A 22,949-nucleotide genomic window follows, 5' to 3' on the forward strand; every position below is an offset into this window, starting at 1 on the left:
AATCGCTTATTATGAAGAGAAGCTTTGTGTGTATTATTTACAAGACTGTCCTTCCATGTTATGGCTGTTCAGGTTACAATCTAAATCAAACTGGAGTTTTTATATAGCAAGAATAATTTGTTACAATGAACACGCAGACATACACAATATATATATAGTCCTGGAAAATGTTAAGTATTATATCAATACACTATTTTGAGCTTTTCGTGACCATACGGTTCGCATTTATCATTTTTATGGATGCTTTCTCTTATGCATCCAGATGTGAGGCTTTATCCAGGGAGGCTCTTTTGCTTTGTGCAAGCAAAGTATTAGCAATCCTTCAGTGAGTTAGAGCGAAAGTTTGCAAATCTGCAGGATACTTCATCAGCACCCTGAGCAGCAATTTAGGAAAGAAAACTTTTGATGAATGACTTGTCTAATGAAGATATGGCTGATATTAGTGTACTGAGCTTGCAAGACAAATTATACTTCAGCACATCAGACATTAAAGTACTGCTCACATCATGAGTTAATAATGCCAAACGTAATTCGGCTGCAATCAAATACTGTATGGACTGCATCATTCTGGAGCATTTATCATACTAAACATTTTTGTTACTATGAGTCACCAGCATGGCTTGAAACATCCAGTTGAGAAACAGCCCCATTATGCAGCCATAAAGCCATAATGAACAACATTGGATTTAAAAAGGGAAGAGATGTTGATATATGGAGTAGGTTTCTTTATCCAGGTAGAAAGTGCCGTGAACTCTGAAAGTAACACGTCGGTTGCCTGCTTTTTGCAGCCATTAAAGCTAGGCTCAGCACAAAAGCAGATTAATGCGTTTCGTTGCTGGCGCATCGAGTACGAAGGCTTGAAAATGCAACGATTTTACACTCGGCGATTGCTCGTCTGACTTGAGAAGTTAAGAAAAAGCAATAAAATAAATGAATGGGTCTTCCTAGAGTGGATTTAGAATTTGGTTTTTAAAGGACTCCAATCATCACCTGGAAAAATTTGCACGTTGGAAGGTCCGCCTAGCTGCGGTGGAACAATCTGTGCTTGGCGAACAGTTGACAGCGATGCCAAGCTCTCGGGGTGAGTGGGTGACAATCCAATCATAGGAAATAAAATGCCAGCTAAAAATGCAATCACGTTGTTTTGAATCGCTCCCATTCCTAATGTTCCAGAAGAAAAAAAACTATAAAAATACCTGAGCAAGTACGGTTTTCAGATTTTTTTATTTTTAGCAAATATAAATCCGATAATGTGTTGCGCGTTTCTATCCTTTACTCTTAAATCCTCAAATAAATTTCAGTGCAGCCAACTGAATTTAGAAGTCCAGATTGTAAGTGTGTGTCATTAAATCTCCGTGTGAACGCAGATGTTCTCTAGAGGCTTCAGAGGGTTATTAGGAAGCAGTAGCGAGCAAACAGCACCTTTAGCAGTTTAACAAGGCAACCAGCAGTTGTGCACTAAAAAAAAAAATCTGGCCTTTATAGAAGAAACGTGAAAAAGGAAAACGTTGTTGAAAGCAAGTAATAAGAGTTCCTTTGATGTTTGACACAGGTCAAGTATAAGTCACAGCAAGTATGCAAAAGATGGTGTGTTCTTTGATAAGGCCAAAAACAAACTTCTGGGTCCGGATCTAGAAAACTAACACTACTAACACATCACTGGTCCCAAACTCCAGTCCTTGGCAACTTACAGCCCTGAGACTTTTGAATTCACCAGATGGCTGAATTAGCGATTCATCCTTTCATAAAACAGCACTCAAGGGAGCACCGCTCAAACAAAACCACGCCTCCTGTGAAACACGGCAGAGGCAGCATCATGCTGCAGAGATGCTTCTCTTTAGCTGGGAAAGTTAAACGGGTTAAACTACAAGGCAATGCAACAAGAAACCCAGTTAGATGACTGTAAAAAGACTTGAGATTGGGTTGGCGTTTCACCTTACAGAAGAAGCAAAAAGCCTAAATATACAGGACGTATTACAATTTTACAGTTTAGATCAGATAAAACAGTCAAACTAGAGACCTAAATCCAATTAGAAATTTGTGGGTAACATTTGAAAGTTAATATTCAAAGATTCTCGAATCTTCATCCAATATTACAGAGCCTTCAAGGTATGGGAAATTATCTGACATGCTTTCAGACACGTGATGTCTGAAATGGCAACGACGGAACTATTCAAGTTCTATTGTTGCCATGCAATGGTTTCCATAGCAGCCATTACCCCCTCTGCACCTAACTCACTGGACTCTCCCTCCCCTGTCCATGTGGAAGAGTTACATTGTTAGAAATGTAAAGTGACTATCAAGAGAGTTTTTAGTAGCACAGATGTTGGATTTAAACAAAAAAAAAAAAAGAAGTGATGGGATGATTGTAAAGGAAAACAGCTGTGGCTCAATGAGTAGTGATAAGGAAAACATATTTTTAAAAATAATAAAATTAGGCACTTAGCATAAAGTCATTCTGTATGATAGATTTTTCCACATCTCCACCAAAACTGATAACTGATAAACTGAGAGAGAGGGGAAAAAAAGAGCTTTATTATCTCTGCCTCCCTCAAAAGGAGACGCATTTGGTTGTAGTGGCCGTAATTAATTTGCTTAGCCATGTGAAGCAGCTTTCATTCTGACGTCTGTGCTGCTGCTGCTTTGTCAAGCCTGAACAACACTGGATTTATTTTATTTAAACCTAAAAAGTACAGCACTTCCAAGTTAGAAATCTACATGCATCAACGGGCTGCTGTTCCAATCCCTGCTCTCTATTGTGTCGGGCCTCAGCTTGACTTTATCTGTGCCGTGTTTCCGTGTCATCTGCTGTAATTTGGTGCTTTTAATCTCCTTGTTGCACTGGAGTGTTCTTGACTGTGTCAGGGTTCATTTGGAAAGTCGTTCTAAGATAATTCTATAAAAATGGATGATTTAACAAAATTCATGGTCAGATTATACTTTATTTAATTTAACCTGAAGCATCGCTCCGCGGCTTAGTGTTTGTTTTTGTTTTTTTCTAAAGAAATAGGTCTTTTATTTAAAAAGCTGCTCTTTCAGTCACCGAACATCGCTGTTGTCGTATGCTACCATGCTACCATGCTACCAAATGTTGTCAGTGTGTTAGTGTGTGTTTAACAGGTAACTACGGTTTGTCGTTGTGGATTTTTTCACCAGTCTAATATACTTTCTTTTACAAAATAAGTGCAGCGTTTTTGGAGCCAAGCTTGTTGAAGGTTATGTTGAAGGTTATGATGTTGAATAATGAGGAAAAAAAACAGCAAAATATGTTGTTTTTTTTCTCTGGTGTTGAAGGTAGGTTTATAGTCTGACGTACTGGTAACTATACAGTATTATAGCGATGGAAATGTTAAAATATTGCAATATATTATGCAATATAATCTCAGACTCTAGATTTGCAAACCTGGTAGCATCATACTCCAAATGAACTACATTTAAGAGGTTGCTAAAATGGACACTACACTTCAAGTTGTCATTCATAAAACCTTTTGAAGACAATATGCTAGTTTTCTAAATTCCACAATCGTTGCACGACTTTGATGTACTCCCTCGTTTAAAACCCCTACTAAAAGAAAAACAGACGCTGAATGACTTTACCTCTTTGAGAATGCCAGTAAGTCTCTCGGTCTCACAATCAATGATAATATTCCCCTCCTTCCACTTGTCCAGATCCTTGAACACTTTCAAGAAGGAGTCCCCCGTCATGCTCTCCACGTTGACCGAGGTCACCAGCCAGTTCTTCTCCGCCGCTGTGTCCAGAACCTTCTGCAGCACCGAAAGCCCTGCGCAGAGACAAAGTAAAAGTCAGCCGCTGCAGAGCAAATAACATTCGGATGCATTCATCAAGGAAACTCCTGCAACGTTTGTCTCCAGAAAGCGAGTCGCGAACGTCTGCCTTTCGTGAAACCCGATTACGCTCGCGTTCTGCGGAAGCAAATTAGAGCACCTTGTGAACCGAGCAGAAGCTGTGCAGAGACCCATACTTCTACTTATAAGCTTATCCATCAGAATCTCCCCTGTAGCTTTAGTGATAAAGTGTAATGAGTGGGACAGTCCATTAAGCACTCTGACACTTACAGGTGTGCTTCTCCGGCGCGTTCGCCGCCGGCCTAAGTAATCACCGCTTTCACGCTAACAAATAATCGGCCCGGGCTTCATCGGGGTCTGCGTGCGCGCGCACGCACGCATGCACACACACACACACACACATGCAGCCACACTTGCGTTCTTTAAGCACCAATTACAGGTGGCGATACTCAATTATGCTGTCGCCGATATGCCGCTGAGACACTTGAACATCACAGTGAAGCAGAGCGGCCAATGAGCTGAGGGCTTATGGTAAGACAGGAAATAAAAGGCGATTAGGGAACACATTGATCTTGAGCTCTGATTTACAGTCTGACTCACTGTTGTACTTCTGTGCTGCTGCTGGCAAAGGACCGATCAGATTCCTCTCAAGCTGGCAGTCGCAGTCGTTCCACAGAGTAAATAAAGTAATTTCGCCCACACTGAACTGGCTGCTGTAATCTAAATGAATTGTAGCAATTAGAAAAATTGTGAGATGCAAACCAGCATTTGACGAGTTTTTTTAATTTTTTTATTGCTTATTATGTTTTTGTTTTTGTTGCTGTTCTTTTTTTTTGCTACACTCACGTTATCTTTAGAATTTCTGGCGGTCCAGTTTCTGGTTTATCAACAACAACAAAAAAGACAACGTACACTTCATCAAAATAACTATAATAAACGTGGCTAGCAAACATGAAAGATGGCGGCTTGGTCTTATTAAAATGCACAGCAGCTGCTCTCCAGGAAATTCCTGCTGCCTATTTGACACCAGGTCATTAACCAAAAAAAAAAAGACAAATGGCGTTCCAGCATCATATATGACTGCAACACCTTAATAAATGAGAAAGCAAGAAAAATGGGAGTATGTCGAGAAGAAATTAGATACAGGAGCCGGAGAGGCATTCCTGCAAAGCAACATGGAGATGCACCTCATCTTTGATGGTGCCGTTTTTGTTTTTTTTTGTTTTTTTTTTTACCCTCTGTCGCTAATGAGTGAATAATTGCCACCCTCGTTGGTGACAGATTTAACAGTAGCTCTGTAACTGATGACAGGCATGGGAACACGGGAGATAATTAATCACTGTTGTGAAAAAGATCAGTGGGTCAGCTATTGCTCAATGGAGTCAATTTCAGGTGTCTTTAAAGCTTTCGGCAAAACGTGCGGCGCCAGGCAGCACAAACACATTTCTTTTCTTTTTTTTAATTTTCTTCCAATACCTTTATTTATTTCCCAAAACCCTAAAGTGTTTTTAGTTGCTAGTTTTGTTGATTAGTGTGTATATAATACTACAACGTTTGAGAGCTTCATTTGAAAGCACTCAAGATGTTCTAAAATTGGCAACTGGATTATTCTCTGTACCAATTTGCATATTAGGAATCCAACGACAGATGTATAGCAAGCGTTCCAAAAAACAAGTCCTTTACCACAAATAAAACGGAGAACATGTATGTTGTACAAAAGCCAAAGATAAACTATTAACAGTTTATTTCACCAGTTCAAAATTGCTATGAGAAGTTGAAGTAATTAAAAACTATTTCAGGATTTGCTGCCACAGCAGATACTTGGGACTAATAAACCAGCACCAGCTTGTTATACTTCCAGTGTTGCAATATAAAAGGGCGAAAGGCAAAACTAACTAGTAGGTCTCTGCATCTGTTCCCATGTGTTTAGATTTTTAGTCTGGATTCACTTGGAGCTCATCCGTTTCCTTGGGTAAATCGCGCTTTCATCAGGTTATCAATGCGGCCGGATTATCATCATCACAATATCCATTTCTTTATTCCATCTACTCTTTATTCCTCCCCTGCTTCTCCTTTCCTTTCGAATTGCTATATTTGCATCAAATAGCATCTTCTGCTTCCAAACGTCCCTAATGCATCCGTATAAATCAGAGCCCGCCTGACAGGGAGCCTCTCAGGAGATACAGAGGCAAAAAAAAAAAGGTCCTCCAAAGGCATCCTGGAAGAGAATAATATCATAATGGAATCTGGCTGTGATAAGCACCTTTTTAGCCAGAGGCGGTACATGGAGACCTGGGCATCTGGCGATTGAGAGAAGAGGAAAAATAACAAGTCGGGAGCCCGTTTCCTCAATATTGCTCACGATAGGGTTAATAGGTTATCAAATTTTTTTCCCTTTTCTTGGCCTTTGAAACTAAAAAAATAAAATAAATAAAAAAAGAAAAGAAGAAGACAAGCCACTCATTTGTCAAACAACATGGATGTTTCCAAAAATAAAATAAAAAAAGAGGAAAATGAAAGGCATTTTGGACATTTCGAACGTACCTATTTTATTATTGTTTTTGTGCAGCACTTTGGTGCAGTTTTAAACTTGCTTTTAAAGTGCTATATAAATAAATTTGACATTGACATCTGTTTGAATTTCTTTTTTTCAAACAACAAAAAATCTCATGTATTTGGTGCTTGGCTACTCAGTCTTTTTTAGTTAAAAAAAAAACAAAACAAATGTTAATCTGTTAAGACTATTAGCATGGCAGCTAAAATAAACAGCTTACTGAGATGTCTAAAATTCTTAGAATCATTTCTTTTCTCATATAAAACAATACATCTAAACTGCAAAGTTTGTACCCAAGACGATCAAATCTTTAAAGGTTCATACATTTACAATTTTGATAATAATAAAGAAGAATATTTCCACAAGACAACCTACCTTTTTTCTTTTTTTTCCCCTAAAGATACAAATCATGCTTAAATATTTAGAGTTAACATATGGAACCATGAGGAAAATGCATAAACAAACAAGACAAATTGAAGTAAATTGGGTTTTTCTTCAGGGCTTAAAATAACTCTGTAGGAATGGTGACTGCAGTGTAGTATCCAGGCAACTGAGGACCACTGATATGGATTTCACCCGCTTCATCCCACAACTCAGATACACAGAGGTGACCCTGGACACACAAACACACACACCTACACACACACATGCAAGCACAATATCTGACATTTCTTGAATAGATAATACAGTAGCTTGTGGAAAATACCAAAAAATAAATACTTTTTTTTCTTTTAATCAGGAACAGTTAAAACCAGACTTCAGTCTAAACGGAGGTAGACGTCTGTGAAATCGCTGGCTTTTAATAACTTTCTTATTTTTGCTCCCACAAGAAGTCAAACATACGAGTGCACAGGAGTCCTGCATGCTAGAGGTTACACTTCAGCATCAGCTAAAAAGCACATATGGATATGCACTTTTATGTAAAGTGGGTGTTATTTTCTGTTACAAAAAGCAGCATGAAGCAACCGCGGTCATGCTCTGAAAACCCGCAACACCTGGGACAGATGGCGCGGCATAAGGTAAAGCTTTTTGGCTGTACAGAAGAAGGCTGACAGGTGCTCGGGCTAATTTCTGTCTGCCTTTGCAGGAGTTTTATTAAAATGGTCGAACTGAATGTTAATACCATTTTTTACTGTAAGAGGAAGCATGGAGGCACAAGTTACAGCTGGTGGCAGATTGGTAAAAAGACTAATATTTTGATCTGTTACCTACTTTTATTTGCAAGTCATTGCAGGTTGTTGGTGTTTCTTTTTTAAGTCTGCCTGTGAAAAGACGACTTCTGTTGCCATGGTGATGTGACACAGTCTTCTCAAATATTTTAGAGAACAACACAGACACACACACGAACGCACACAAACAAAATGCTCAAACTAGCTACCCAATCACCTTCTCTGGAAATGACCAAATCTCATCAACGCAGTGTAAAAACAAACCTACCTGAGTCGGAGCTGTACATGTAGACGAACTTGTTCCACCCGTAGTGCTCGATGACTCCCACCAGAGCGTCCTGGAGTTCAGGCCTCAACTGGATGACAAACTGGTTAGCGGTCTCGATGGGGAAGGATGGCGTGACGAAGCAGACATGCAGCGCGCCGCAGAACGACATGAGCATGTTTACAGTCTTCCTGTCGTAGAGGCCAATGATGGCGTACACACCTTTGGAGAACTGGGAGCAAACTGGAAAGGACAAAACAGAAAGTGAGAAAATCTGGGCTTAGGAAAACGGCAAGATCAGTAGTAAATAAGGGACTCTTGGCTGGACAACAAGCTATTCCGCAGGCTGTGGGAACAGTGTGGCTCCTACAGTTCATAAAAATATTTTCTCAAATAAATTTTTTGTACGCATCGTAAATAAAACTAAAAATAAAAAATGACTGCAAATAATCAATTGGAATGGCTGCATGTGCGCTTTTAGCTTCACTGTTGTGTGATTTCATAGCGGTCATTCTCCAACAACCTGATTTAAAGTGGAAACTGCTGGAATATTATATTTGCAGGAACTTCCTTCTCTTTCTGTTTATCCAGAAAGTGCCAGCAAGAGACATTTTCCATCTGATTTCTAAATGTTTCAATGAAAATAGAGGATTTTAAAGATCAGCAAACCAAGGATTAGATGTCGAAAGAAAGATGGAGTGAGGTGACAAAGAATATCTCTAAATGCTGTTGGTAATTGGTTGTTTTATTTTTTATTTTCATCTTTTTTTTTTGATGATACAGACAAACAGAAAGCCGAATGACATAAAGAAACCTAGACTACTCATTTCTGAAATCTTGTTATGTTAAAATCCTTTTTATTATTAAGGGTCTTGTTCATGAAACATTAAATAAATTCCATCAGCTTTATCGAGCACCGACACAAAAAAAGTTTTCATTTATTATTCAGATCAAACAATCCTGACGGACTTTGCAAATTTTATTACCTTAGTCAGATTTGTCGCCCTGCTTTAACGTCACATTTGTTTTTTTACACTGAAAGAGTCTAGAAGTGTATTTTTTGAAACAATGCACGTCTTATTTATATGTGTGTATGTTTTTTTATCTTAACTGAATATTTCAATAAAGAAACAATTTGCTAATTTGTATTTATGCATGTTGTAAAACCTAGAATAAAATCTAAATGTGTTACTGTAGAATGAAAAATGGATGTTTCTTTCTTCAAAAACATTTATCCGAATGCACAACCAGCCGGCGATAAGAAATGTTTTACCTCTACACTTTTAATTTAAGTAATCTTTTATATGAAATAACGTTAAGGTAAAATATGCAATGTATTTGTGGAAATGTTACTTTTTTTTTCTTCAAAAACAGCCAAAGGAGTCTAAGAGGTTAATGACATGGAGTATAGCATGAAAACTTTCTTTGATAAAATGTTGGTGACCCTGTGATTAAACTCCCAGGCTGTGATGATTTAACTACAGGTCTAAACTGCATTTCTGATTAAATGTTACAGAGTTCAGATAAAATACCAAAAACTAACAATTAGCCAATCAAATTGCAGACGTGCAGATTTTCTTTCCCCGCACTTATTAAAAACAATCTACAGATCAAAACAATACATGTGTGGGGAAATCCATAACACAGAGGCCTAATTGAATGAAACTGAGCAGAAGAGTCAAATCCAATCAGGAATACTAAAAAAAATAGAATTGGTGGACAAAAAAACAGGAACAAAAGAGAGACAAAAAGAGATTGTCATCTTTCTCTCGGGCGTTTTGAAGTCTTCCAATTAAAATCATGTTTATGCACCACTAGTGTGGCTCTTGGCTTCAGTGGAGGAGGTGAGGAGCAGAGAGGTTAATCAATGCATCCCCAGGGTTCCATTGACATTTTCCTAGCTGCAGGAGGTGGTTTTCATCTCTCGTTCGCTGTTCTCCCTCCGTCTCACATTTCTTTCTTTCTTTCTTTCTTTCTTTCTTTCTTTCTTTCTTTCTTTCTTTCTTTCTTTCTTTCTTTCTTTCTTTCTTTCTTTCTTTCTCTTTCTTTCTTTCTTTCTTTCTCCAAATCATTCTCTGTATGCCATGTGGCGTTTTCTCCGCACCCCGGTACGTCTTAAAATGCCAAATTGATGTTAATAGCTTTCTTTTCTTGAAAGGTATATCCTCTCGGCGGAACGTAATCTCGTTGCGCCCGTGTGGTCTGGCCCGGACTATTTTCTGCTGAGGTGATGGGTGGGCCTCACTTATCTCAGTATTTACCAAACAGATTGAAATTCCTGCCTGGACCTGCGCAAAGGCCAGCCTGCTGCTCGGAGCTGAAGCGGCGGAGAGAGAGAGAGAGAGAGAGAGAAAGGATGGCCGAGACCCAAAACGCCTAACCTGTCACAGACCTGCCCCCTCCAGGCAGGCACGTGTGTGTGACGGAGATACAGGGAGAGAAAAAAATAATAATCAGCGCTATCACATAAAAATACATGGCTACTCACACAAACACACACACACACACACACACACACACGCACACACACACATATGCAGCCCGAAGAGCTCCAAAAGCCTGGTGAGTCACCCTACTTAAAGCAGCCCTGAAATAGACATTTTGCGCCTCGCCACACTGACTCAGTAACAGAACTATCTTCCCTTCATGGTCTGCACATGCTCTCACTCGTAAATGGATGCTTTTTGATCCGCTGCCTTCCACAAGCGTGCGTTACAATTTTCCAGGGCCGATTTCAGAGGTGTCCTCCGCGTTCTGCCTGGATGAAAGGTAATGAGAGCTTGTTTGACTTTTCGTGCAGTGTCCCATTACTCTGCCCGGGAGCAGGTTAACATGTTTCACTGAGCATAAGTCATTTCTCATACCTGCAAAATAAAAAATAAAAATATATATTTTTTTTTTTGCCATGTGACAAAGGCTCCCTTTCTCTCATGTGTTTGTCTGCTACGCATAAGAAAGACACAGGCCATCAGTGAGACCGGGCAGCCAAAGCTAACCTAGCAGGATAGATCAGAAACATAGCGAGTGTGTGTGTGTGTGTGCGTGTGTGCGTGTTTGTGTGTGTGAGCGGCTTGTTAGTCGCTACTCCACATGTGCGGCGACATTTGAGTCAGGCCCGAAACAACTCAAGTGATCTCAAAGACCCCAGCAACACCTGTCCGCCCTGGCATCCCTGATCACCTCACCACGGTTACAGCTGCCACGGCGGCAGGACCGAGGCTGCCTGGGCAACGCTCGGTTCCTCTGGCAGGGATTACAGTGGCTCCAGAGCTTTTGGGAGATGGGCTGGGAATTGCGACTGTTTGGACATTTTGTCATAATTAGCCTTCCCCTCCCTGAAGGATTTAGCAAATTTGCAGGAACAGAAAGAAAAAAAAAAAGAAGAAGAAGAAGAAACCCTCGCTCGGCTTTGAAAAACCCGCGGATATTTTTAGGGCAATAACGGAATATTTCCAGTTCAATTTGCATTTATATTCCAAACAAGTAAGCGATAACACCCATTAAGCATCCATCACAGCTATTATGGTGGGAAGATATAATCCAGAGGCAAAGTTATGGTGGCTCAAATTTAAAAGCTTTTTATGCTCCTTTTTATTGCCTCTTTTTACAAATGTCCCCTGGCTTTAGCTGTTTATATGCAGCGTTAAGCTAGTCTGTTGAGAAGAAAAGCTCAGGCTCTTTTGCTCATTCGGGCAAGAGGAAGCGACACTAATGAACAATCAGACAATCAGACAGAGAAGCGCAGAGGAAAGGCTTACGAGCGACCCTTTCATCCGATAAGCCACTGCTTAGTCGTACAATTTTCTCAGCTCCATCTTTACCAAATTCAGGGATAAAGTTGTGACCGCTTGCCAAGACATTGTTGCCAACAGATCAAGTTGGAATCAAGGCTGAATCCCTGGATTCATCTGGTAGAGACAAGCACCAAAAGACCTTCAGATGTAATTGGATGATTCCACATGTGAACTCAACATGTTTGTCAGACCTTTACCTCTAAAAACGGTGTTGAAAACACTTCATATCGGCCATGTTATATATCGAAGTTTGTGACTGGTACATGACCAAATGTGAAAAGGTTTAAATGCTTTTGTAAATTATTGTAGGGGTTTACTTTCCAAACTAAGCGACTCTAGCATTCCTACGCGTGTGAAAACTCCAGACTGGTCAAGGAAGTTTCCACTTCCACAAAATCCACATTCTGTCTGCCTTCATTAACATGTAACCACGAAAAAGATCAAATGAGCAAAATCAAGCTAAACTCTCCAATCTCCCTGCAGTCAACGGATCAAAAGAAGAACTCAGTTTTCTTTTCTTTTTTTTTTCTTTTACAAACACCTACATTGAGAGTCAGGAGGATCTGTGCTTTCACTTTCTAAACTTTTTCTCTGTGAACAAACAAGTTGATTTACATTTGTTGTGGACAAAGTGTTTTGGGCTGCAGGACAAACAAAAATAAATAAATAAATAAAAACAAACAACTAAAATCCCAAAGGGAGTGATACTCGCACAACAGGAGGAGCTGTCAGAAACAACTCATGCAACTCAAGTCTTCCCTGTTCTGCTTCCTGTGCCCGGCAGCTGTTCCTCTGCTTAGCATGAGCCAAATATCAAATGACAGACGTGTCTGTGCCGGCTGCACAAAGAGGGCATGTTTGTGACAGTTTCTCCTGCATCCAAATTTCTGGATGATGAGATAGCTCGCTGTTGAGCAATGCCGAATCCCTTCGTATTTACTTATAAATATTTAACCGCAGAATTTAAGTTTGACGTGACAAGTAAACAAACATTACATCAAACAGCATTTTAATTCACGACGGATGAATAGAAAATATGTCCGACAGATGCCTGAGAGTTCCAAAAATATATATGTTTTTAAAAAGTCTTTATCCAAAGATCCCTTATGTAACAGCTATTTCGTATTTATTTGAACACACGTTAATATTGACCAAATATCCTGAAAACAGACGAGGAAGTCTGTTTCAAGGTGTCCTTGAATAAGGCACCTGCCTTCCAGCTGCTCCACTGGAGCTGCTTGGTAACCTGTGCATCAGGCTGCCACATCACGTGTTTTCATTTCAGAAACTCAGCTTACTTCAAATCTAAAAAAATAACTAACTACAACAGAGATATGCAACATGTTATTTTTTCATGTTTAATAAAGGAAATATGGACACTTTTGTGAAAGAATTTACCGACAAGAAGTATCTGAAAGACATAAATGGAGCTAAAGCATCTTTTTTTTTCTAAACTCATACTTTTTTTTTTAAAGTCAATCAAAGAGTAGGAGTTTAAAATTTTGAATCTACTACTTCCTGTTGGTTTTCCTATCATGAAGAGTGACTATTTAACCAAAGCATACATGTGTCCATCTTTACATATCAGACAACGGCTACAAGACAAGATAGCATGTTGCCAAAATGTGACCAACTCGACCATCAAAGGAGTAACTATGAAGTTTAAAAAACTTTGAATTCCAACAAGGAGGAGGATGAAATAAAAAGCAGGAATCAAATCTAACCATCTCGGTGCCAACTGGTTAGTTGAGTACCAGGAAATATAAAATTATTCAATTCTCTGTATACAATTTCACTGTCTACTTGATCAAATACTGAGGGTTTTTTTAATCAATGAAAACATACTCTAGGTGAAGTGAAATGTGGGATGAATACGGAAAAAAGCAGATGTAGAAAATCTCCTCAAACTCCTCCACGTTATGGACTCTGAAATACTAGCATATTTCGCGCAAACATACGGTGGGCTCTGCCGGAGAAGTAAAACCCCGTTGGCGATTTTGTCTTTCAAAAGAATAATGATCCGAAATATACGGGCAAACGGAGAGAGAGAAAGCAGCTCAGGCATAACATCAACCTTCTTGGCCGGATCTATACTACATAAAACTTGATCCAGTGAGCTACAGAGAACAGCACAAAGGAGGAAAAAAACCCTCTAGGCAAACTAGAGAGGAAAAGTCTTTCTCTTGGTTTATGTTCCCCGTGGTACCGATGGGATTTCACTGCAGCAGGATGTTGGTCCTCAGGGAGCTTACTGATTTGTGCTTCAAAGGTCAATCATCCTGAAAAAGGCCTTTTTATGGGGGTAAAGTCTCCAACCAAGGTCTGGTAAAGTGACACTAATTTATCCCACCTATCTATTGTATTAAATCCTTTTTTTTTCTTAATGTTTTTATTATAAAATAAAAAAACATATCCTTCTTTGCCTCTTTTGAGAAACTACAGATGTTTCTCCAGGGTATGGCTTGACAAGTACAGAAAACATTGGCTGCCCAAATTTAGCCCAGTTCTCGTCACTACTGCCTGATGATATTTAGATCGAGTCAGACTGAACATGTAAAAATCCTTTCAATAAATTAGAATATTATTGAAAAGTTCAATTATTCCAGGAGCTTATGACTTAGAGGAACACATTGCATAGATTAATTGCACACAAACAGAAGTTTGAAAACCTTTACTTCTGTTCATTATGATGATTTTCCACTTACAATTAATGAAAACATGACATTTAAAATTGGAATATTACATCGGACTAATAAAAGAACCATTTTAAAAACATAACTGGGCTTAAGCGAAGCGTGTTTAATACCTGCTTAAAGGTTTTTTTATTTATTTATTTTTTATCTTAATCTGATAAATGAGACTCCTGGGTATGCATGTACTAATTTATTGAATATGACTGTACATTATGCCTCGATTTTTCAGCTCCAGTCATGCTTAAAATGTCAATTACTAACCAACAATGCCAGATCCCTCAGCAGCTGCAAAGTGTGAAGCCAAATGTGCTTTTAATCTACAGATATCTGAACAAACTGCTGGAGAAAATCAAAAGAATGCAGTCGTGCTAACTGTTTTTGTTCTTGCTTTCTATTTATCATTTATGTGGTACTCAGACATCCTTAGATAATATGTTATCTTGAAGGTCGCATATCCATTCATCCATTTTCTGTAATAGCTTCATCCTGCTCAGCATCACAGGGGGCTGGAGTCTATCCCAGTAGCCAACAAGCAAGTAGCGGGATTCACCATGAACAGGTCGCACCGTCGGTTGCAGGGCCGAAGGCAGCATATGTTGCTCTAAAAATGACAATATGGTGTTTAGTATGAATGCAGCCATTACAATAGTCTATGTTGATTCTGCCAACGTAAAGGAGCCCATACTAATAAAACCCTCGGTTTTTTAGTTTTGCTTGGTGGTGTTGTTCTTTATAGGCTTTGTTTAATGAAAAGCAACATTTATTTCTTTAAAGACATCTGAATTTGAGATTTATATGTCAATATAAATTGACATATATGCCAATATGTCTATTATGTCACGGTTAAAGTTGCGGCATGTAAATTTTACAAAAATCTTTTTTTTTTTTACATATTTGTTAAAAGTGCCGCCATGACAAGTATGAGACAAATAATCTGCGAAGAGATTGTGATCCTCCACTTCCTCCCTTGTGCTACTATTAGTGTCTGAAACAACCAAGTCAAAACGACCAATCCGAGCCAGGAGGAGAGTCTTAGTGCCGTCAGTCAGTCTTGTGTAAGCGCTGCTAAACATGCCAGAGAAACAACTTAATGTAAAACTGTTTATCCACCATCGTCGGTGGCCACGCTAACTAGCCTGAGGATTCATGGCAGGTTCCTTCATGGTGAACCAGTTGTAGCGTAACAGAGAGAAAGGAGGAGAGTGTAAGCAGCGTGTACACGAGAATGATTGACAGTGCTAAGGCCCTCCCCTTGGCTTTGATTGTTTTTTCTGACGACGCTGTGCAGATCACAGCAAGCTGGTGCAAAGCGAGGATTTTTGCACACGTTAGCCGTTTCACATTACACTGTAACGATGTAGTGACAGTTTTAACAAATACGTAAAATAACATTTTTTTTTTATAAAAAGTACCTACTGCATCTTTAATCTTTAGCAAAATTAGAAACGAAAAGAGGAAAAGTGTTTCAAAGGGTTTATAATACATTGATAAACCAATCACAGGGCAGCGTATTAGAACATGGCCCCATATCGTGGATGTAAAATGAAGTTGTTAAATACTGAACACAATGTATATACCTTATTTTTAAGTTGTCATTACATTGTTGGTATTTTTGTCAATGTTCAGTCTGAAATGAAAATACTGCATTAATTTAGAGACTATACCTGTGTAGAGTTTTATTATTAGGTCTTTTTTTTTATTACAAAATCACAAACTCTAAACACAATTTAATTGAATGCGGCTGTACGTTTTATGGCTGATTAGTGGAGTAAATATCCTCCTTGGCCATTTCTTTTTTAAAATGGTGGTGGGAGCAGAGCCATTACTGTCACATCAGGCAGTAATGTACACCATCTCCAAAAGGGTGAAAGGTCACTCAATCAACCGCAGAGCACATTGATAGGAGATAAACACAAGTGACAACAGACACTGCAAGACGGTACTACTGTCCTCCACTCAGCCACCCATGGCTAATAACTGCCAGATAATGCGTGTAATAAAAAACAGAGAGCATGTTATGGTCCCACGGGCCCCATCTATCTTCTGCAGAGCTAATCAGCAATGGAAATGAAAGGCTGAGCAAACGAAGTCAATAACTGGTTCACTCATTACGTACACACATGTAGAAGAAAACAGAGCTATGTCTTACTATGAGGGTATAAATGCTCCATGCACATCAGACACACGCACACACACAGCTTGTGCTTGTAAAGAATCCCCCAGGTGATGGGTGGGGGTGGCCCAGTCCGTGGGCCCCGCCAACACAGCATGAGTCATGCATCGCAATCAATCTCCTTCTGTGCAGAGAACAGGGAACCAGGGGGACGGAAATGCTACTCCGACCAGGATCCGCACGACAGTCTGCAGACACGACCGAGTGGGAGGGTTTCACTTTATGAGCAGTTTTCTCTGGGATCTCCTGCAAAAGGTTTCGAAATTTGTTCTCAGAAAAGGGAGAAGAAGAAGAAAAAAAAAAAGATTCATACCAACTAGCACCTCCAGGGATAATGTGTCAATGTAGCGGAAAGAGATTATTTCATCCGTGCAGACTCCATCGAGTGAGTCCAGGTAGTGAGTCGGGAGACTTTTTGAAGACTTTGAGGAGGAGGGGGGCACTAGGTTTTGCCTCACTGCCTTTCCATCTTTCTAATGTACCCACATGCCCCTTAGACTGCTGCGCTCCAGCGAAGGGTGGTTGCTCTTCCCTGGTAGAGACAGCTTGAGTAAGATATACTGCCTGTGTAAGAAAAATAAAACAGGATTTGTGCCACTGTTTGTGGTGTTTTGTGGAAAAAAAAGAAGAAATGTATGAGAAGAAGAGAGAGTAAGATTTAAAAAAAAACATTTCGAAAAATAAAGAAAGGATTTGAGACCATCTGAGAAACCGAGCAACAGTCTTTGACTCTTACTTGGGGACTGAATCCTTAAAAGGGATTTTGATGAAAAGAGGATAATGAACGGTTAACAAGGATGAGACAAAATGAAAGTGAGCCATCGCACGTGTAGGTGACGGCAAACAGAATGTGGATAAACTGAGGCATTAGTGCCTGTGAGAGAAGATGATGGAGAGAACGCTGTGAACAAAGAGAACAGATGCCAGCCTAGCAGTGGGAAACATAGGAACCACACCGTGAAATCCAGATCTCTTCCATTTCCTCTAAGTAATAAAACAATGGCACCGCGTCGCCTCATTTAATGGGTAATCGAGGGTGTGAGAACACTCCCCTCAGCTCCATACATCTCTCTCTTTCTCCCTCTACCTTCTTGTGTTTCAGTCTCTAGCCCCGTCATCGTCTCTCCTCCTCGACGTTTCCCGACCTGCGGGGCCCGGCCGCCTGCTGCACAAATGCTTACCTGGGCAGCGGGTCAGAAGCGCAGCCCAGACCAGCTCCTGTCAGGGGGTATGGAAACTCCAATTATCTGCTTAACAATCATCCCTTTGCAATTATCTCCCCATCTGCGTATCAGTGTCGACAGGTGCGCGGGGATGGTCCCGCTCGCACACGTTCATTTGTCTGACAGAGGGACCGACGGAGGTGGATATGTGGAGCCGGAGGAGCCAAACACACAGCCTACATGCTAATTCCTCCGGAGCCTCTGTCTAAATTAACAACGGTCTTCACCAATTTCCAGCCGAGCTACTGGGAAATTAAAGCGTTCACTGCGGACCTGAGCAGAATTCCTGATCACCACAAAACCCTAAAAGCAATTTCAGACATCTTTTCTTCTTGTGAAAACATAAGTGGAGCTTGTGAATAGGGGGGAAATTGCCGCAGCAAATGATTTGTGATGACAATCAGCTAATCCAAAAAGTTCTCTGAATGAAGGACAGGAATTAGCGTGAAAAGGGTTCCTAATCCGCAACGTGGCCCAAAAACGTTGTCTTGTTCAATAAACAGTTGAAACAAAATGAAACAAGAAGCAAATTCTTGTAGCTACAGCGTCTTGTTAAAATATAACGGTTTCACATTTTGTCACGTTAAAGCTGTAAAAAAAAAGAAGAAAAAAGCAGTTTATTGCGACTGTATGTGGTAGTGCACAGCTCCGAATAAAAAGAAAAAGGACGCATTGTACACATGAGGCTCGCACAGAAATCAAACTCTGCAACCGCTAATTAAAATCCAGAACAAATAACTCAATAATATATATCATAATAGATTTCCAGTAGAGGAACATGCCAGGTTAAAGTTATGGAGTGGTTTAAACCGTGGCTAGCTTAACAACAACTCCCAAACTTTCAACATCTGACCAAACAATGTGCGATCCATCATCCAAAAATGAAATAATAAAGAGCAAGTCTAAGCCTATCAAGGTATTGTCCCTAAACTGGGAATGGTGAGTATTAATCCCAGAAGCTGGCAGGAGGCCGATGGTGAGCTGCAGTGATCCGAGGCTCAACCGGAAGAACCTGTCAACAGGATATTCTAGCAGGCATCAAATATGTCCTCCATGTTAAAAGAAATCAAAAGGAAGTCATGTTTAAAGCTAGTCACATAGGAGACAGAGAAAACATGTGGAAGAAGGTTCTCTGCATGCATAGGGCTATTTGTGGCAACACTGCCCATCACCTGTCCAGTTTTATAGCTCTCTCTCTCTCTCTTTCTTTTTTTTCCCAACAACAAGGACATTCAAATTGCTTGGAACCTTTGCTCCCACAGATGCTCTCCTGACTGAGCTAATGCAGATTTGCGAACCGGCAGAATTTCTTGTAATGCACTATTACAACAATCCCATAAACATACATTTAACAACTGGTAGCTATTTGACAAAATGTGAAAAAAAAAAGTTGAAAGGATATCAATTGTTTTCGCAAAGGCACAACCGGCACTCTGAGACATGAGTGCAAACACTGAATTAATTCCTCCTGCATTGGGGTTCGTTTTCTACACAGGCAATATTTAAGGAATAAATTAACAAGTACATTCGAGGCAACATCTAGGTAATATCTAAGGGTGCTACAATAACACAGCCTCAATGCCGCCTCAATGCCATGACGAGGAGAGATGTGACACAGACCTCCATTAGAGTCTGCGCTCCTCTGCGGATGGTGACTGGCAGTTCTCATTTACATAACTTCCTGTTTTTCTTCTCAGAAAAACGAAACCGGGTATGAAACAGTGACTCAAATATTGCCAACTCTTATCGCATTGTTAACCTGCCGCCACAATCGAGTCGCGTCAAGGTGCTCGGCGTTTTCGGCGCGCTCATTTTAGATCATCAGCATTTTCTATTAAATGCCCATGAATCAAAACAAAGAAATATAAAGAGAAATAAAAAACGTCTAATCTTAAATTATTATTTTTTTGTCTCTCACAGAGTCTACACCCAAGTAATCTGCGCTGTTTTGCTCCTTAATGGTTTTGTGAACTGCTGCGTGTTGTGACTGTTCGGTGTGCGCTGTCACACCGAACAGCAGTGAGGTTACAGTTTGTCTCCAGGAAGCATGTTTGTGCAAAAAGCAGGAAGATTTGAAACAAGCTTCTTCTTTGATTAAAACAAAAAAAAAAAAAACAAAGCCGCTTGGTTGGGGCTACAGCAGCGTTTCTTTGTGGGAAGGAGTGTGTCGCCTGGTGCAGAGACATTTCACATGACAATTCCAGTGATAACTTTCTTCGCTGCAGTGGTTCGAAGCACTTCAACACCACCTTTCATTATCAGCTCTGCTGGCTTGGAAGCTAAGCGGTGGCAGCTCCTGTGAAATACCCACAACAACAATGGCCAAAAATGAGCAAATTGAGTCAAGCTGAGCCGAACCGCGTAGTAAAAACAGGGTAAAATGGTGTCACAGGTGCTTAAGATACTGTTGTTAAAGTTAATGTGCCACATGCACAGTCAATAAAAGAAACACAGTAGATTCCAGTCCTGGATTACAATTGTCCAAAATCGATGCGTTTTTGTGTAACTAGTTCAAATAGTTTGTCATGACCCTAAACTCAACTACCTACACAGAAAACAACGTATGGCTAGAAGCCATGACTGAGCTGTAAATGTGCAATTTGGACAAGAAAAATTGTGCAATGCCACCAGGACTATTAAAAAAACAGCGCCTGTTTTCCAAACTGGCTCATTTCTAAGACAATTCAGCAAAACCTGACTAGCTTGTCTTCCTTGGGTGCAATAAAAATTGGGTAAATCTATCCAACAGTTCAGTACGGCCGTTTCAAATGGTAATTTCAATGTTGAACATTACTGTGAGCCGAGTTGTGAGCAATACCGTTTTCCTGATTCGGTTCTCTTTTGCATCATTACAGGGTCCGTGCAAATCCATAAGCATCAGCATCTCAGTTATGTAAACCTATAGTGGATGTGGGCATCAAGTGGCTATTTGATGTGCAAGTGTTATCTCTGGCTCTACAAGGTAATCAAAATATTTTAATCCAGCCAAAAGCAAAGTAAAAGGCAGAACAAACCAGTGAGACAACCTGACCTCTCTCCCATCAGAGTAAGCACACGCTTACACACATGCAAGCATCACTCGGGTGGTAAGTTCAGGTTTCTCACAAGTTTCCAGCGAAATAACCTCTACAGTAGCAATGTTGAGTACTATCAAGGGCACACAGTTTTCTGCCCCTGCCAGTCCATAGACCCCCTTGTAGTTAATCCATCTCTTCAACCACCTCTGCTTAGTCTTTCAACGTCAAGGGTGGTGAGGTTGAGGGGTCTATCAGTAGGCAGGAGGGAGGGTACACCTCACCCTGACAAGGTTACATCTTTTTTACAGGGTACGCTCCATTTCCATATATCCATACAACCTTCAATCCATGTCACCCTCGACTTATGCTGATCTGAGATCGAATCGTGGAAATGATAGGTATTGTAAGTGTGGCAGACTCCCCACCCTAACACATTCTGGTCAGCTCCAAGTCATTGCAGACATTTTCTTTCTCACAGCTGCAGTTCACCGGACGGTTTCTTTCTTTTTGGTCACTTCTGAGAGGCAGTCCAAGTCATCGCTCAGACTTGCCGTTTCTGTTGACGGCCAGTTGTACCCTCGTACAGAAACGAGCGTTTAAAAAACATTGTGTAGGTTTGCGATTTGACATAAACAAAAGCGGATTGGCTTCACACGGCAACATGCAAAAGCACCGGTTACAGCCATCTCTGTTGTGTGCAAAAATGGTTTTGTTTTAAGTAAGTGTCGAGGGTCTGGTATCAAAGTAAGCCAGTCATTTAGTACCACGAGCATCTGCGCGAGCGTGCCGATGACAACAACAGCTTCATGCTGTCACCATCAGAGTAGTTGCACAATGTCACACTGTTTTATATGCTCGTAGGCTCTGCTGCTCATTAAAGTACACAGAAGCTCCCAAGATGTACCGGGTGACAAAAGAGAGACTCTGCTTCTGTCTTTGCGGCAAGAAAACATGACAGCTGCCATCGTCAGCAAACTCCCCCACCATCCACCCCCCACCCGGCCCGCAGCAACAGTCCCGGTCCTCGTCTTCGAACGCGTTGTTGTTCTAATTGCCGGCCCCGCGTGTCTCTGCTTAGACCTCCACGTCCCGGCTGCCGTTACCTCCAGAGACAACAGATTTGTTTTAAGTACTCGTATGAATACAGAGGAGTCGCAGGGGAGAGGGGGGGCACCAGAAAGACAACAAGGAGAACAAACGCAAACGGGAGTGGACACAGGCATCAGTAATGTGTGTATGTGTGTGTCTGTGTGTATTTTTGTGTAAGCAAAACGAGATGTGTGATTAAGACAACAGATTCCCCGAAGCTTCAAGCGATGGTTGGCCTCTGGGGTTGCTTTTATGGGATTGCTTCTTAGAAAAATGGAAAGAAAAAAAATCTCTCTCCTTTCCCCACCTGGCCCATGTGCGCATCTCCTCTGCCATTATTTTTCAAAGTATCACACACACACACACACACACACACACACACACACACACACACACACACACACACACACACACACACACACACACGCGCGCGCGCGCACACACACACACACACACACACACACACACACACACACACACACACACACACACACACACACACACACACAGAGAAGACACAGAAACAATCTCCATTTCTCTGCCGCTCCACACTCTATCACTGTGCAGCACGGGGAGCCGTTTTGGCTGATCTACATTGATTGCTGAGGGCCATTCCCTTTTCCTGGCTCCGTGTGGGAGGAGAAAAAAAAAAGAAAGAAAAAATCCAAGCTTTCTCATTCATCAAACCAACACCTGCCAGAGTCTAGCCCAAGAGAACTTCCTTTTTTTTTCTTTCACGTTCTTTTCCCACTTTCTCTTTTCGTCTACGACGTTTTCTTTGTTATCTCCTTAACAAATAACAGTTGTGTCCCAAACAGCCAGGAGGGAGCGGTGATCTCCTATTTGTCAGCTGTTTCTTACACACAGAAACTCCTTTCAACATGTGTGCTCTGTTGAAACCGGTCGCCTCGACTTCAACTTGTTGGCAATGCAGCAAAATGCAACACGGCAGAGATACAGTCACACCAGCCAAGGGACCAAACATGGCAGCTTAGCCTCCAACGCTCCCCAGCCTCATCGCTTAAAGCTTTCCACCCTTAACGGAGAGTCTTCCTTCTGGGGATGTTGTTTTCCCCATGGTGGTGGAACAAAGTGGAAATGGCTGCATAGACAGAAGCTGCTAAAAAATAAATAATAATAGTAAAAAAAAAAAAAAAAAAAACCA

General features: G+C 40.7%; 1 protein-coding gene across 6 annotated transcripts in view; it reads right to left on the minus strand.

Annotated features, from left to right (window-relative positions):
* The window catches only part of gria1a (glutamate receptor, ionotropic, AMPA 1a), an 85,877-nt gene that overhangs the window by 52,738 nt on the left and 10,190 nt on the right, over positions 1-22,949 (minus strand). For all 6 annotated transcript variants that reach the window (XM_081612045.1, XM_081612049.1, XM_081612046.1 and 3 more), the window contains 2 exons: positions 7,799-8,038; positions 3,598-3,782 (listed from right to left, as the gene is read on the minus strand). In XM_081612045.1, the coding sequence (XP_081468171.1) occupies positions 3,598-3,782; positions 7,799-8,038 (425 nt within the window). The remainder of the gene's footprint in view (positions 1-3,597; positions 3,783-7,798; positions 8,039-22,949) is intronic.

The sequence above is a fragment of the Poecilia reticulata genome, chromosome 10, assembly GCF_904066995.2.
Source record: "Poecilia reticulata chromosome 10, P_reticulata-male-v2, whole genome shotgun sequence".
Taxonomy (NCBI): domain Eukaryota; kingdom Metazoa; phylum Chordata; class Actinopteri; order Cyprinodontiformes; family Poeciliidae; genus Poecilia; species Poecilia reticulata.